This window comes from Mus musculus, chromosome 14, assembly GCF_000001635.26.
Source record: "Mus musculus strain C57BL/6J chromosome 14, GRCm38.p6 C57BL/6J".
Taxonomy (NCBI): Eukaryota; Metazoa; Chordata; class Mammalia; order Rodentia; family Muridae; genus Mus; species Mus musculus.
Window position 1 is genome coordinate 5,891,972 of NC_000080.6, and position 18,206 is coordinate 5,910,177.

Genomic DNA, 18,206 nt, shown 5'->3' on the forward strand with positions numbered 1-18,206 from the left:
AGTAATGAAAATATCAAATAAAAAACACATTTGTTAGGACTTTATAGGATGATAACTAGTTAAAATCTTCAAAATTTTTGAATGATGTCTTTTGGAAGAAACAGGTGAATCATAAAGTAATAAAATGAACTTTGAAGGACCCCCACAGACACGTATCCCCAAAAAGATTTTGGAATTTATTATCTCTACTTGCAGTTTCCAGTGATTGTATATTTGAAGGAAAGCTGAAGCATACACTGCTGTGTTTTCTGACAGCTTTTTATTCCCTTAGACTATGCTTTGATTTAATGAGAGCTATTACAGAAAAACTGATGTATTTGCCATTAATGTGTTCAACACCATCATCCACAGTATTTTCACAGTAGCTAAATATTTGACAACAAGGATGCAGCATGGGTAAGTTTTCCAACATTAAGTTCCTATCCAGAGAGTTGGACACACTCCCCACACTGAATGTATGATGGACTTTGTAGTTCAGTCTGGCTGTAAAGAAACTATGGAGCCCAAGTTCCATGAAGAATGCAAAGATCCATCTGGGTCTGATATCTGTGGGATTTCATGATCACACCTGAAATAACAAGGCTCTTAGAGTGAAGAGTTGGAGATCACTGTGTTAGTCATAAGAATAAATGCAGTGTACTCAATTGTAAATGAAAGCTGACAGTCAATATGTACTGTGTATAACGTTATCAAAATATCAAATTAATTACAAGAACAAATAAACAAACAATAAATAACAAAACTTGGAATCAAAACAAGAAAAAACAAATAACTAAACTAATCAAAACTCAAACCAAAATCAAACCACAAAAATTGTGCAAAGCAAAATTCTTAGTCTGCTCATTTTGTAGCACAGACTTATAGCCTGTGGCTGTCCTTGGCAACTTAGTAGAAAAGCAGTTCCTGGAGGTAGCAATCTTTGCAGGAGAAATTTAAGCAACACTCTCCTTTTGGAATGTGGGTCTGAAGGATATGGCCTACCAAGTTAAAGGAGAACACATGTTGTAGTCTTGGATCCAAGTTTTTACAATTTTGTTGACTGATCTCCATGTAATTAGTCATGATGACCCATCAGGAAAAGATAAATTTGCACTCACATTCTTCCTGGATGCCCAGCAGCTCTTGATGTGTCTCAGCATTTCTCTGAGTCCCTTTAAATGTGCACTCTTCCTGGGCCAGAGGCTAGATGAAATTAAGGCCTGTTCATACCCAAGAAACCAAAATAAAGGAGGAGCATACAGCCCATTACAGCCATGGTTATTAGGGATGAGAGGCAACAATGGTGTATTTTTTGTGCACACACAGTGCTCCTCCTCCAGCAATTCTCTTTGAGGGAGATCATGTCGTGGTCTGTGCCATGTTCTGCTTTCTGCTGGACTATTTCACACTTAGGAAAGGAAAAAAGAAAGGCCTGTTAAACATTTGTCAATTGAGCTGCCTCTTCCAGAACAGCTCTATTCAGCTGGACAAACTAACATGACCTATCAGCTGAGATCATAACGTGCATCCCAAGTGTCATAGAACACCTGAGCTTGGAATTGTTTCTCACCTTTTAAAAACTGCTAGAAACACAACTGTCAACTGCACATTATACTGGAGTTCTAAAAAACACCACATTTCCCCAGGTGTGCGGGTATATTATATTGAGTAATAACAATTGAACAATGTCTGAATGTGAGTCCAAGAGAGATGTGTGCAACCTAGAAAACCATGTGGATTCCTTATGGGGTGGGAGCGTGCCCTGAACTGAAGTGAAGGCTATGATTATTTCTCCAGTACAGGAACTTCACAGGGTTCCTCTTGTCAATCCCTCTATCTCCAAATAACCAGAGACAACATACGACACAAAACCCCATGGGTACTTCATAGGTCAAACAATCTGCAAGAGTATGCTAAATAAAAATATTCACAAAGCTGAGCAATGAACCTTAAATGTGATGGTCATGAAAAAACAGAACAACACCCCTGCACATCTATGACTCTTGTAGGGCACACTCTCAAACACACATAATATTTGAGTTAATGCAATACAAGCATATTGTATTGCAGTGACCTCTTTAGTTTCCCGGTTAATACTAATATAAAAATCTCCCAGGACAATTTGGAGGCATAAAAACAAATCTTGAATGGGAAAGGTACTTAGTGGGCATAGCATATAGGCAGCTCAGTCAGTGATATGCTTTCCACTCAAAAACCAGTCTGGGATTCAGGGTTCTTGTTCTATTATACAATCTGGCACAGCAAGTTCCCAAGGCTGTGTAGAATAGGTTTGTTTCCCAGCCTAGGGTCACATGTTGGTGGTGGACCAGCCTCTTGTTCTTGCTCACTGTTTCTGATTGTCCCAAAGTAAACAGTTTCTTCCAATAGGATCTCCTTTTTCCATCACCTGACTGACTTGGTGTCCAAAGGTATGAGCCCAGAGTAATAGGAACTGTCTATAACCAGGATCCAAAGGAACCGTTTTCTCCCCAGAATGTGATTGTGCCAGGACTATTTTGAGTAGGATAAGGCTGACTAGTTGAAGGACATGCTTGCATGGATTATCTCACACTGAGTTCATGGAAGGGCTGCACTACACAGGGCCTTTTCATCATTCAGCAGATGGACATCAGGATAGCTTCTCTTTCAGGGCTGCTCTGAGGACCACTACAACCCTGAGCGGCCTAGACTCTGTAGATAACTCCTCCTTGTTCTGGAAGCACTGGGTCAAAGTGGACTTTTTTTCCACTTTCTGAACATGGCTTCTAAAAGACATAACCAATTTTATACAACCAGAACTGTCTGAAGGTCCTCATTTCTCCCAACCCCCACTGAGGCTGATTTTAACTCTGACAAAATGATGTTGAAGAACAGTCATGCTGAATATCTACACAGATAAGATAGTGTGAGTACTTTAGATTATCAAGACCCTCAATGGGCTCCTGAAACAGGCCTGGTTTGCTTCACATCTATGGGAATTCTTCTGGATGCAAGTTTAGCTCCAAACAACTCAATCTCTCAATGAGTAAAATCCAAGACAAACTACAAGGCAAAGCTTTACTGAGCAGAGGTAGCAGAAATGTAATGGTGGCAGGCATTGAGGAAAACAACCTGGAATGCTTAGAAGACACAGTGAGCCACCTGACCTTCCAGTGGTCCTTCACAATTCTCCAAGAGCAGAAAAGGGACATAAACACATGGATTTTATACAGCAACCTCCTCCTTACGTCCATATACCATATGCCTCATATTTGCTCTAAAGATTTGAATGAGAATGAATAGTTTTCTCTCTAGTCAGTTAAAAATCTGACCCTACAAGAATTTTTATGTCCTTTTATCTTGGGTTTTAGGTGAGCATGCAGAATAATTGGACTGCTGTATTTGATATTTCATAGGTGTAAACTAAAACCTCAGAGTGCATTTCTCATTAAATTTGTCCTCTAGAGACACACACAGCTGCATTTATGCACAATCTCACACACACACACACACACACACACACACACACACACACATTTGAAAATACAAGCACCCATATCACAAACAAAAAAATTACCTAGTATTACACAAACACACAACTTTAGTATAAACAAGCTCAGCCAAAGGTGGTCCAAACATATAAAGACTAACAGACACTTCACACAAAAGAAATATAAACATACACACCACACAATACACACACAGAGACACACAAACACAAATCAATGAAAAAGTTACTGTGGCCCAGGACATTTCCTTTTGCATGAGCACCTACTAGGACCTCTGACGTGTATGTGTATAAGGTTCTTAGACTCAGGCAGTCTTTACAGCCCTCATCTGTAATTAACTAATCTTCAATAAAAATTTTTATGCAGATACTTTCTGGTCCTACGAGGAAGTTACAAACACTGCACAGATAACCTGGACAACACAATACCAAATTCCCAAGAAAGAGATTCCTAAGAAAAGCCTCCAGCAAGCCCCATGTTGACTCTCTCGGTCCCCTCACTATACCTACACTGGTTCCTTGGTAGAATCAGAGGAAGACAGTGACTTTTGGTCACTACCTAGGAACTTTTTAACCTATTACAGTTCATGTGATATTAAATCTTCCTCAATATCAGTCAGAAGAAAGCTGGTGAAATAACGTGCTGTAACATTTATGAAATGCAGCATTGTGCCAACTATGAGGAGGTATCTAACCTGAAACAAAGCCATGCCCACGATATAGTTAGCAAAACCCATGTTAGCAGAGGGATGCACGGTAGGATTCTGTGCATGTTCATGGTGGAGCCAAAAAGACAAACACAAATCTCCCAGAGAGATAACTCTATGCAGGGAAAGTGAAGAAATCTAACACTTATTTTTAAAATAGCTGTATTGTTTATCATTTTGTTGAAATAAATGAGAGAGGGGGCGCCACCTGATAGTGAACAGAAGATGCAAAGACTACTGAACAGAACAAAACAGGAAATGTCAAGTTTATTGCAATACCAATGCTCAAAGAAGTAATATAGAGAATAACTGGACAATTCAGATGTCATTGAATGGCCTCCCAACATACCGAGAGAGGCACAGGTCAGGAAAACAATTCATACACAAAAAGAAACACACAGACACAGTCACAGACAAAGACACACACAGAAGCACACACAGACTTATTCACATAAAATCATAACTGACCAGAAAACAACGAGGTATCTGTTATGGTTCAGGACCAAGATAATTCAGACTATGCAGAGGAGATGTTTCAAGGGAGACCCAACGACTCTGCGATTATTTTAGAGGAATAAAAAGCACTAGAGAAGCCAGGTCATAGTGGCTCACTACTTTAATCCCAGCACTTGGGAGGCAGAGGCAGGCAGATTTCTAAATTCGAGGCCAGCCGGGTCTACAGAGTGAGTTCCAGGACAGCCAGTGCTGGACAGAGAATCCCTGTCACAGGGGACAGAAAAAAACATCTAACAGATGATCAAAGTCAGCTATTGGATGGGTCACACGGCCCATAATGGAGGAGCTAGAGAAATTACCCAAGGAGCTAAAGGGAACTGCAACCCTATAGGTGGAACAACAATATGAAATAACCAGTACCCGGGAGCTCTTGTCTTTACCTGCATATGTATCAAAAGATGGCCTAGTCGGCCATCACTGCAAAGAGAGGCCCATTGGACTTGCAAAATTTATATGCCCCAGTACAGGGGAACGCCAGGGCCAAAAAGGGGGAGTGGGTGGGTAGGGGATTGGGGGGGTGGGTATGGGGGACCTTTAGGATAGCATTGAAAATGTAAACGAGGAAAATACCTAATAAAAAATAAAATAAAACATCCGAAGAACAAAAAAAAAATCACTAGAGAACACTCTTCTTGGTCAGAATAGGGGGCATATATTAAGAACTTTTTCATGAAGCCTCAGAAATCTCACACCAAACCTGAGCCTGTGAGAAGCCTTTCTGTCATCTCTGGTCATCTAGACAACTCCAGACTCTCAGGCCCGGAAAGACCACTCCAACAACACTGAAAGAAAATAGGACTGACAAGCTGCTACTCAGGCTCTGTCAATGTGAACCAAGATATATGAAGCCTGTAGAGACCATTTTGAGATAGAGGGGAAAGGGGGGAATAGAAAAGCCGCCAAAAGACAGCAATGAAATCCACTTATTTGTCTATTACACTAGGTGTCATCCCTGCAAACTATTTCCTACCTAGAATCTCACAAGATCCCTGTAAAGCAAATGAGCTACAGGCCTTTACTTCTTCCTTCAAAGCTCTTGCTATTCTCAAGAAGGGCTCCAACACAGCACCCTTCAAACTTAAGGCATGTAGAGCTGTGATGTGTAAACAACCTATCCCCCTTAGTGATTCTAGCAGAGCAGGAACATTTGCATGCCAAACATGCAGTTTCTTGAACCAGGCTACCTCCACAGAGAGCCCTGTAGATGATCACATAAACAAACACTTGGAGGAGACATAGGTGAGTGCCTGGAGAAGTTGGTGAACTATTACATTTGATTGTCTATGTTTATGTTTAGACATGAGGGCAATCTGCCTCTGATACACATCATCCTACCTGCTGTTCCTTGGCACTTGAGGCACAGATGTTCTTGCTGGCCTCCTCACAGAACCTCTTTTCTTCCCCATGGGACACTTTCGTTCAAGCCTGCTCCACCAGCAGCTTTCTGTTCTCATTCAGTAATATCCTCACTTTTTTCTTTAGTTGAGTGCACTCACAGAGGCGGTGTTTCTGCTTGATGCTGATCCACAAAAAAAAAATTGGTGATTCCCAGCCCAAGAAGAAGATTGATGGAGAGAAAAGGTAAAGTCGGGGTGAATCCTTAAAAGAGCAGAAAAGCTATCTTCCAGCTGGTTTGCTAAGCTATGTTCCTCTTCCTAACCACCATTGTCAGACATATGCCACACTCCCTATTACAGGACCCTTTGCCCTGAAATCTATAATTTGCCTCAGACATAAAGATATGGGGAACATTGTCAGGTCATATCAGATGTGTTGCAGGGAAATCCTGAAGTTCATAGTGCTTAGCACTATCAAGCACTAATTAATCCAAAGTGTCTGAGTCCTCACCACATGACATGACCAGGGGAGCATCCTTCTCTGTTGTTTTCATCAGAGACTCAAGTTACCTACAGTAATCTGGAAGGTGAAGTGCTTCAACTCCCTTCCATGAAAGGAATAACACACTGATATTCCAATAGTGCCCACTCCTGGCATTCTTTGCCACTCAAAATGAAATTAAATAGCTCCCAGAAAAGTAGCTGCAGGTTTGTCAATTCCTGGCTCTGTCAAACTAATCATCAGAAATTCTTGAATCTTTGTCTGACATTGACAAAGTCCAAGGCTTCAGCTTGTAAGACCTACTCCTGGACGGCCCAGCTCAAGCCTACCTCTACCAGGAAGTTCCCCAACTCTGCCCAGGACTCACTGTGCATTCTCCATAACCATTTCCTTCTTCCTTTTTCATGAGAAAGGATTCCCTCTTCCTTCTCTGTTGGTCTGGTCTCTCCTTCATCGCCATTCTCTTTCTGACATAGCCTGAGCAGCCAGGAAAACATTCCTGCTGGTGAACCCAGAGCAAACAGAAGGGATGAACCACAGGCAGTTGCTGTCACCACAACACAGGTGACAACGCAGAAGATTCTAGTTCTCTCCGAGATACAAGAGATTCTCCAAGGAAGGCATTACTGATGATGTCACTAGCAACTGCCATGACCTACCTGTTAACTAGTTCTCCCCAGCTTGATCCTTTTCTGGGGTGCCTCTCCTGGAGCCTCTCATGGATCCGTGGGATCCCCTTTGGCAACCTCTCCTTCCAAAGCTGGAGAATTCTACTGCTTCATTAGATGTCATGTGCTTTTGAGGGAGAACGTTGGTTAGGACTCTGACATGCTTAAGAGATTTTGTTAGCACCCAAATCTCTAGGGACTGTGGATGTAGTAGATGTTTCACAACAATAAATATGCCACCTGAGCAATTCATGTGACATACACTCCAATTACCCAGGGTTTTCCTGTCTCAAAGAGGCAAATATCTTTCTCCTATAGGTTTAATTGTACAAAACTTGGACAATATTTTCTAACGGTGAATTCCTTGATAGTGGGCATTCTTTTCATATATATACATATATATCCATGAGTTTCTCAAAATCTCTGGTTTACAATCCTATCTTTTACAAGGAAAACTCCCTATACTTTTGAACATATGGAATCATCTACAGGGCAAATATAAATGGTAAACTTGCTGTCCTATCTTCAAAACATTATCTTGCACATGGTCCTGTTCTCAAATACAACCAGACAATTTAAGTGGGCATCAGAGAGCAAAAGTCATCCTGGACTGTACATTACTACATTGTAGTCCCATAGCAATCACTTCTCCAGTATCTGTCTTCCTGAATTGCTAAGTTGAGCAATGAGGGTGTTGCAGGTTGTAACATCATACTGTACTCACAGCAAATATATAACTCAGAATGTAGGGCAGGGAATGCAATGGCCTGAGTTGAGATGAAACCTCAATTTTAATGTGTCTATAAGGTCAGATTGCTGTCCCTTTGGCATTATCATCTCTGGCTTCTGTGTTCTTATGCTGGCTTTGCTAAACCTGTGCTAATATACCCCCTAACCTCATAGATTTAAGAGTGAAAAATCATGTATGTCTTCTTTGGGAAAACATCTGAAATTCACTACCTTCTTGAGCCACACAATATCAATATGCAGAGCTCAAAAATCAGGGGGAGATAGGTGATGCCTTCAAAGTTGAGGGCTTTTACTTACAATTAGGGCACATATTTTTTTCCAATGTGATTTTTTTTTCTCTTTCACTACGGGTGGCTTATGTGTTTGCTGGCCTAAAGGCTTCTAGATCCAACAACAAGCAGCTTACTCTATACAGGCTCAATTTTACCAAGAAAAGGATTGTTGTAGAATCATGCCATGGCAGCCAGAAGTTCAACTACACTGTCTTCGGTCCAGCTGACCTGGTATAGGACTGACGACCTGAGCTTTCTGAAGAAAGGAAGCAACATGCAGTGTCACACAGCTCTCTCTGATGCAACTGCTAGAATTGGAATAGGGATGTTTGTTTGTTTGTTTGTTTGTTTATTATGAATACAAAAAAATTTGCCAGAGTTGGTACATGCCAGTAATCTCAGCACTCAAAATGGTTTTAAACAATTGTTGTTGTTTGTATTCCTGTTGTTTTTATTGGTTTTGTTTTGAACTCTCCCAGCTATTTGCACTGGACCCAGAAAATTAAGCCCATGCTCTGTACAGTGCTATCATTCATGTTAATCAGTGATTTTATTCTTAGCAACCACTGCTCAGATGATCTCATTACTCACTTTCAAATAAGGAAAACAATTATACAGACATTGGTTAACTTGTATGATCGCAGGTAACCAATTCATCATGACTATAGATTTTTCACAACAATAAATATGCCACCTGAGTCAATTCATGTGACATACACTCCAATTTCCCAGGGTTTTCCTGTCTCACAGAGGCAAATATCCTTCTCCTATAGGTTTAATTATACAAAACCTGGACAATATTTTCTAACGGTGAATTCCTTGATAGTGGGCATTCTTTTCATAGAATAGAGTAGCATCCAAATCTTTGGAATACCCAAAATTCTAATTTTGAGATGACAGGCATCTGTGGAAGACTCATTATCTGGTATGGTAGAGGACCTGGAATGGCTGCCACCTGAAGGCCAAGACTGCCCCTCCAGTGTCTCTGAAGCCTGAGGCAGAGGTTAGCCACCAACACAGGAACACTTGGCCATATCAGGTTCAGGACTGTACTTTGGATGAGCCCTGAGACCTGGTTGAATGGAGGTCTCCAAAATTCTGGTAAAGGTGAGCACAAACACTTAGATTTGAGGAGAATAATGGATCTTTGGGATGCACACATTTCTTTTTTATTTATCTTTGCTATGTTCATAGTTTATGTCAAAAACAAAGGCACCCTACTTTACAACATCTAGTCTCTCTGTGTGTTAAAGTTATTGCCAGTGTATACACACTAGACATTAAATAATATATTTTGCCCAATTTTTTAAATAAGTAAATATTTTTGTATTAATATCTTTTTACTTATTCACTTTACATTCTGCTTACTGCCCCCTGACACCCATATTCTTTCCCCAATATTGCTGGCCGTTTCTTTTCTGAAGGAATATGGGGCAGCTATCTCAGGTTATCTCTTCTTCTACCAAAAATAAGTTACCCTGTCCTGGAGAAAGGTGCTGAGGGTGGTGGTAATGAATGACTTCTGCTTGGCTTTCTTCTTGCTCCACTTGGCTGGCTTTGAGCAGTTCGTGCAGAATTGCCCTTGAACTTGGTACTTCATCCTGATGGTCCATAAGAAGCACTGATTTGATTAATGTTTGAGAGTATATTTCCATCAAACCTACTCCCACTAGTATACTAATAATGACAAAGGAAATGAGATATGAGACATCTATTCCAGGAGTTTCCAATTGTTCTCAGACCAGCAGTAGAGAAGCCCACAAAGCTGGCAAAGGTAAGTGAGGTCACACAGGGACCTGAGAGCATACTGCTGCTTTCCTAAAGAATGCTCTAGAGGATTATCATACCTAGACTCCCATAGATTCGTGTGCACTGTACACCAAAGGGCTCAACATACTTTGCTTTTGTCACTCAGCTTCTCCAAGTATTAGAAGTCCCCCAATTTAGAGGGATTTGAAGGTATAAATAAGTCCCAGTGGCTAGAGGTACTTCAAAAAAATGTGTAAGAACGGAGAACTGATTGAGAATCAGAAAGACAAGAGCGAAATCATAGCCCAATAAGAAAATCTGAGTTATAAGCCATCAAGTGAAAACTGGAAGTAGCAGGCCATGCACCAGTAAGGTTGATCCTTGGCCCTCAGGTAGATCTATCTGAAAATTTCTGAGGAACTCCATATTGATTTCCAGAGTTGCCATAGCACTTTGCAGTCCCACCAGAAATAGAAGAATGATTCTCTTTCTTCAAATTCTCACCAACATATGCTTTCACATGAGTTTCTGATCTTAGCATTTTTCACTGGAAAGTATACTGCTGGACACCAACTTCAGGGTCATTTTGGTTTTAGTTTTCCTGAAGACAAAGGACTTTGCACACTTCTTCAGTGCTTCTCAGCCATTCTAGATGCGTTGTTGTGAATGTTGTGTTTAGTTCTCTACCCCATTTTTAGATTGAGTTCTTAGCTCTTATCATGGTTAGCTACTTGAGTTCTTTATATATTTTGGATATACCCCTCCATTGGATGGGGCGTTGGTGAAAAATTTTTTCCCAATATGTAGTTTGCCAATTTGTCCTATTGGCTATGCCCTTTGTCTTATAGAAGCTTTTCAGTTTCTTGTGGCCCATTTATAAATTTTGATGTTAGAGTCTGAGCTATTGGACTTCTGTTTATGACATTTATCCCCATTCCCGTGAGTTTGAGGCTCTTTCCTGCTTTCTCTTCAGTTAGATTCAGTGAATCTGGTTTTATGTTGAGATCTTTAATCCACCTGGCCTTGAGTATTGTGCAAGGTGACAAATATGCATCTACTTTCATTTTTCTACATACTTACTCCCAGTTAGACCAGCAAAATTTATTGAAGATGTTTCTTTTTGCATTGCATATTCATGACTTTGTCGATGATCAAGTGTCCATAAGTCTAGTTTAATTTCTGGGTCTTCAATTCATTTTTTTCTATTTTAAAACGCTTTAATCTTACACTTCAAATGTTAGCCATTTTTCCAGTTTCCTGCCTAGAACCCACTTATCTCATGACCCTTCTACCTGCTTCTATGAGGGTGCTCCCTGACGCACCCACACAGTGTTCTCTTACTAACCTGACATTCCCCTACACTGGGGCATTGAGCCTTTTAATGACCAAGGGCCTCTCCTCCCATTAATGTTCAACAAGGCTTTCATTTGGCACACATGTGCCTAGAGCCATGGGTCACTCCATGTGTGATTGTTCGTTTAGTCCCTGGGAGTTTTAGGGGATATGGTTGGTTGATATTGTTGTTCTTCCTATGAATGCAAACCCCTGTAGTTCATTCAGTCCTTTCTCCAACAATTCCACTGGGGACTCTATGCTCATTCCAAAGAGGGGCTGCAAAAATGTGCCTCGGTGTTTGTCACGCTCAGGTGTAGCCTCTGAGAAGACAACTATAGCAGGCTCCTGTCAGAAAGCACTTATTGGCATCTTCCATAGCGTCTAGGTTTGGTGTCTGTATGTGGGATACATCTCCAGGTGGGGAAGGCTCAGGATGGCTTTTGCTCCTGTCTCTGCTCCACACCTTGTCTCCACATTTCATCCTGTGACTATTATTTTCATCCTTCTAAGAAGGCTTTCTTATATTCCAAATGAATTTGCAAATTGCTTTTCTAAGCCTAAGAAAAATTGATTTGGAATTTTGATGGGGATTTCACTGAATCTCTAGATGCACGATGACCATTTTTACTGTATTAAACCTGTCAATCCAAGAGAATAGGTTATCTTCCCACCATGTGAGATCTTTGTCAAGTTCTTTCTTCAGAGACTTGAAGTTCTTGTCATACAGATCTTTCACTTGCTTAGTTAGTCACCCCAAGGTATTTTCTATTGTTTTTGACTATTGAGAATGGTGTCATTTCCCTAATTTTTTCTCAGCCTGTATATAATTTTTGAATAAAGAAAGGATACTGATTTCTTTGAGTTAGTTTTCTATCCAGCCAATTTGCTGAAGTTGTATATCAGGTTTAGAAATTCTGTGGTGGTCAGAGCTTCTAAATCACTGATTGGGTGCTGGCCCTGTGATTGAATTATGGGAAGATGCTAACACCTGTGGTTGAATTACAGGAAAGCTGAATGATGCTGAGGTGGAGGGCAACCCTGTAGCAGGACCAGCAGAATCAATCAACCTGGACTATCGAGATCTCTCAGATCCTGCAACACCAACCAGGCAGCATACAGCAGCTGTTATGTGGACCCCAAAACATTTAGAGCAGAGGGCTGCTGGGTCTGGATTTAGTCAGAGAAAATGCACCTAACCTTCAAAAGAATGGAGGTCCCTTGGACTTTAGAATGGTGCGGTGGGGGTGGGGGTGGGGACATCCTCCTGGGCATGGAGGGGTTGGGAGGAAGTACTAGATGTGGTATGAGGGTAAGTCAAGAGAGGAATAAAATCTGGAGTTTAAAATAAATAAGGAAAAAAATACCAAAACAAAATGAAATAAAATCTCTGGTGAAATTTTTGGGGTCACTTAAATATATGATCCTTTCATCTGCAAGTATTGGTATTCTGAATCTTTCCTTTCCAATTTGTATCTCTTTTTCCTCCTTTTCTCCTCTAATTGCTCTGGCTAGGACGTCAAGTACTATATTGAACGGTAGTGACTGAGAGGGCAGGCTTGGGTAGTCCCTGACTTTAGTGGGATTGCTTCCAACTGTTCTTCATTTAGTTTGACATTGGCTTCTGATTTTTTGTATATTCCTTTTCTGTGTTTAGGTATGGGACTGGCTTCCTGTTCTTCCTAAGACTTTTATCATAAACGCATATTGAATTTTGTCAACTGCTTTCTCAGCATCTGATGAAATGATCATGTAGTGATTTCCTATGAGGTTGTTTATATAGTAGATTATGCTGATGCATTTCTGTTTATTGAACCATCCCTGAATCCCAGGATGAAGTCTACTTGGTAATGATGAATATTCTGAATGATTTGTTCTTGGATTTCATTTGCAAGAATTGTATTGCATAATTTTGCATCGATAGTCGTAAGAGAAATTGTTCTTAAGTTTTCTTTCTTGGTTGGGTCTTTGTGTGGTTTTTATATCTGCATAAGTGTGGCTTCATAGAAAGAATTGGGTACTGTTCCTCTGTTTCTATTTTATGGAATAGTTTGTAGGTTATTGGTAATTACGTCTTCTTTGAAGTTCTTAGAGAATTGTTCACTAAACCCATCTGGTCCTGAGTTTTTTTGGTTGGGAGATTTTAACGAATGGTTCTATTTACTTAGGGGTTGTAGGACTGCTTAGATGGTTATCTGATCCTGATTTAATCTTGGTCCCTAGTCTGTCTACAAAATTGTCCATTTCATCCAGGCTTTCCAGGTGTGTTGAGTATAGGCTTTTGTAGTAAGATCTGATGTTTGTTTGTTTGTTTTATTTCCTTGGTTTCTGTTGTTATGTCTCCCTTTTCACTTCTGATTTTGTTAATTTGGATACTGTTTCTGTGCTCTCTGGTTAGTCTGGCTAAGGGTTTATATATCCTGTTGATTTTCTCAAGAACCAGCTCCTCGTTTGGTTGATTCTTTGTCTACTTCTTTTTGTTTCTTTGGTTGATTTCAGCCCTCAGATTGATTATTTCCTACAATCTTCTCCTCTTGGGTATTGTATTAGTCAGGGTTCTCTAGAGTCACAGAACTTATGGATAGTCTCTAGATAGTAAAGGAATTTATTGATGACTTACAGTCATCAATATATATTTGCCTTTTTTGTTCTAGAGCTTTCCGATGTGCTGTCAAGTGCTAGTGTATGATCTCTCCACTTGTTTTCTGGAGACACTCAGCGCTATGAGTTTTCCTCTTAGCACTGCTTTCATTGGGTCTCAAAAGTTTGGGTGTGTTGTACCTTCATTTACACTACACTCTAAAAGGTCTTTAATTTCTGTCTTTATTTCTTCCTTGACCAAGTTATCATTGAGTAGTGCATTGTTCAGCTTCCATGTGTATTTGGGCTTTCTGATCTTTTTGATGTTAGACCCTGGTGATCTGAAAAGATGCATCAGATTATTTCAATGTTCTTGTATCTGTTGAGGCCTGTTTTGTGAACAAGCACTGGTTTGATTAATGTTTGAGAGTATATTTCCATCAAACCTACTCCCACTAGTATACTAACAATGACAAAGGAAATGAGATATGAGACATCTATTCCATGAGTTCCTAATTGTTCTCAGACCAGCAGTAGAGAAGCCCACAAAGCTGGCAAAGGTAAGTGAGGTCACACAGGGACCTGAGAGCATACTGCTGCTTTCCTGCTGCTTTCCTAAAGAATGCTCTAGAGGATTATCATACCTAGACTCCCATAGATTCGTGTGCACTGGACACCAAAGGGCTCAACATACTTTGCTTTTGTCACTCAGCTTCCTCAAGTATAAGAAGTCCCCCAATTTAGAGGGATTTGAAGGTATAAATAAGCCCCAGTTGCTAGAGGTACTTTAAAAATTGTGTTAAGAACAGAGAACTGATTGAGAATCAGAGACCAAATGCTTACCAAGAGCAAAGTCATAGCTCAATAAATAAGAAAATCTGAGTAATAAGCCATCAAGTGAAAACTGAAAGTAGCAGACCATGGACCACTAAGGTTGGTCCATGGCCTTCAGGTAGATCTATGTGGGAATTTCTGAGGAACCTCCATATTGATTTCCATAGTTGTCATAGCAGTTTGCAGTCCCACCAGAAATGGAAGAATGTTCCTCTTTCTTCAAATTCTGACCATGTGTTTAAACATGAGTTTTTGAACTTAGCATTCTTCACTAGAAAGTATACTGCTGGACACCAACCTCAGGGTCATTTTGGTTTTATTCCCTGAAGACTAAGGACGTTGCACACTTCTTCAGTGCTCTCAGGCATTCAATATTCATTGTGAATTTTTTGTGTAGTTCTATACCCCATTTTTAGATGGTGTTCTTAGCTCTTATGGTGGATAGCTACTTCAATTCTTTATATATTTTGGATATTGGCCGTGCATTGGATGGGGAGTTGGTAAACATTATTTCCGAATATGTAGCTTGCCAATTTGTCCTTTGTCTTATAGAAGCTTTTCAGTTTCTTGTGGCCCATTTATAAATTTTTGATGTTAGAACCTGAGCTATTGGAGTTCCGTTTATGATATTTATCCCCATTCCCATGAGTTTGAGGCTCTTTCCTGCTTTCTCTTCCATTAGATTCAGTGGGGATTTGGCTGCACTGATGAATCTGCCTTTAGTTTTAGCATCAATAGCTGTTTGGCTGGACTTTTTGGTCCTTGAGTTCATAAGCCTTCTTCTTTGGTTTGGAAATTCTGGAGTTGCTTGAGACCATTCTGATCATCACCCCTAAAAGAGAGAGAAGCCTTGCATATTATCAGGTTTATTCTGGCCAAAATGCAGAAGAGTATATTTCTCTTGTCCTATTTTGAAAGGACAGCTGACTATCTCTCTGATGCTTATTTTCTGGATGGAAAGACTTCCTATGCAATAGGTCTGCAGTGTCAAAGACATATAGGTTAAAATACTCATAGATGTTTTTTGTTTCACCACTCAACCAAGGCATACTATGCTTTCTTTTCTCTCTTCTCTCTTCTTTCTCCTCCCTCCTCTCTCCTCTCTCTCTCCTCTCTCCTCTCTCCTCTCTCCTCTCTCCTCCCTTCTCCCTTCTCCCTTCTATCTTCTTCTCTCATCTCTCTCCTTCCTCCTCCCTCCTGCTTCCTCCCTTCTCCCTTCTTCACTTCTCCCTTCTCTCTCACTTTCTCTCTCTGTCTGTCTCTCTCTCTCTCTCTCTCTCTCTCTCTCTCTCTCTCTCTCTCTCTCTACCTTTCTTCCTCTATCTCCCTCTCTCCCTTTCTCCCTCTCTCCTGATGGAGCCTATACTTTGATGGCCTGATTTCTCCTATTCAGAGAGAAAATCAAAAGATTCCTTGGAGATTCATGTGGAGAAAAGGGATTTTCTGGGACTTCCTGCCATTCTCTCTGTGAGGGAATGAAATTAAGTTAATTAGATACATTTGGATACATATTAGCTTTATTTAGCCTTGTTCTGGCTAAGTCTTGAGCCTAAAGGAGATATTGCTAGCATAGTAAGTTTCTTGGTTTTCTTTGTTGTTAGCTTTGGAATATAGTCCAGTGTTAGTGAATATAGGCATAATTTAAATTTTAGCCCAAAAAGTATTTGGGGAATTGGGTGTTGTGCTGCACACCTGTATTCACAACAACTAGGTGAAGAAGGAGGGCCCAGATTCGGGAGCCAGCATAAGCTACATATTGAGACTCTGGATCCAGAGATAGGAGAAGAAAAAATGGGGGCTGGGATGTAGATCTGGGACAGAGCATATGCCAGTGCAAGGCTTGCCCTAGCATCACTAAAGTAAGTAAGTAAGTAAGGAGAATCAAAGTGTTTTGCTGTTGGGAATGAGCAGGTAGGAAGATATTTAGCAAAGCAGTCCTTAATTGTGGGTGGGAGTGGGTAGCAGATAGGTAGTTACAATTCTAGCTCAGTTTAAAACTGTGGGAGTATTTACAAAATACCTTAAGTGGAGAGAGGCTTGACTATACTTCATTGCCTAAAATGGATTTTATTTTCAAATGGTTTTTAACCTGTTGGCATTAGCTGTTGGCAGTATACCAGTTAATAGTCCAGAATTAATGGACACTTAGGAAGGGAAGTGTTATAAAGCAAAAAGGCCACAATACAAGCTAGAGGTTGTACAGTTCCACTTTCTGCTTGGATGGTGAGAGTCTTTGGCTATGTGGGCTAGGACCACAGAAGTTCCTGTAATCGACAGCACTGTTGCTCACAGAATGTTTTTTTTTTTTTAATCTGGGTATCAACTAAGAAAATTGAACAGGGCAAATTTTTTGAATGTGAAGTTCTGAGTATGGAATACAAATTGATTGTGGAGTCAGTTCCATATTGCTGCCAGGGCAGCCTTCCAGTCTGTGCTGGTTCCATCTGTAGTCCTTTGGCTCTAGACTGATCAGGAACATGAGCCCTGCACCATGGCTTCTCAAGTACCCACTCATGGTTTTCAAGATATGACACATAACTCTTAAGTTCTATCACAATTGAAGGTAAAACCGTAGAACATGGGATTATACACTTTAAGTGACTCATGATTCTGCTTGTGAGCAATTGATTAGTTCAGAATAATTGTAAGTACTAATAGAGTGTTCATAAAGTTTTAATCAGCTTTGATGTCTCTTGTACTTTGGAGGTGTGGTATGGCACCTTATTAGGGAGAAAACTGACTGGGGGTTCAGCTTTACTCCTTTCTGTTTAACCCTGACTGTAGCTTCTATACACTGTATGGCCAAGACTCTTTCTTGCTTTTGTTTGTTTGTTTGTTTGTTTGTTTGAAACAATATCTTGCTGTGTAGCTCTTGCAGGCCTGTTACAATGTAACCCAGACTGGCTTCCATTCTTGGCAGCACTCATACCTTAAACTCCAACATGTAAGCTTTCAACAAGATTAGTGATATGTTCTACATGGAAGTTTCATTGTATAGCCCAGGCTGGCCTCTGCCTCTGGAATTCTGTAACCAAAGGTGTGCTCTACAATGGCTCACCAATGGAGATCTCAAAGTAACAGTAATAAAAAGGAATTCGTGAGCAGCAGGGGAGAAATATTTGAAAATCTAAAACACTAAAGAAAGTCAAGGAACTTTTTATAAACCAAATGAGACAATGTGCTATGTATTTGAAATTGTAGTAGGCATTTTGAGAAATAGATTTTGATGCTGGAGACCTGCCATAAATTCCAAGTCAGATTGGGCCTGAGGTATGCTAGGGGACTCCTTCAAAACAAAGAAACACACTGAACAAAGAAAAGACAAGTGGATGTCCCTTAGGTCAGAGAACCACTGTGAAAGCTTTGAACTAGGAGAAGCAGTTAGTAGGTCAGATACTATTTTAAATTGGGGATTCCTTGAAAGTTTCTCAGAAGCAATGGGCTTCCACCAGGCTTTTCCCCTGAGCTGCCTTTAGTGGGAAATGAGGCAGCT

The 18,206-nt window shown here is 40.4% G+C and overlaps 1 protein-coding gene across 1 annotated transcript in view; it reads right to left on the reverse strand.

Annotated features, from left to right (window-relative positions):
* Nucleotides 1-1,232: 1,232 nt before the first annotated feature.
* The window catches only part of Gm3248 (predicted gene 3248), a 68,484-nt gene continuing 51,510 nt past the window's right edge, over nucleotides 1,233-18,206 (reverse strand). The window contains exons 5-7 of the mRNA XM_017316327.2: nucleotides 6,025-6,101; nucleotides 3,606-3,614; nucleotides 1,233-1,377 (exon numbers count right to left, since the gene is read on the reverse strand). Of these exons, the coding sequence (XP_017171816.1) occupies nucleotides 1,339-1,377; nucleotides 3,606-3,614; nucleotides 6,025-6,101 (125 nt within the window). The 3' untranslated portion in view covers nucleotides 1,233-1,338. The remainder of the gene's footprint in view (nucleotides 1,378-3,605; nucleotides 3,615-6,024; nucleotides 6,102-18,206) is intronic.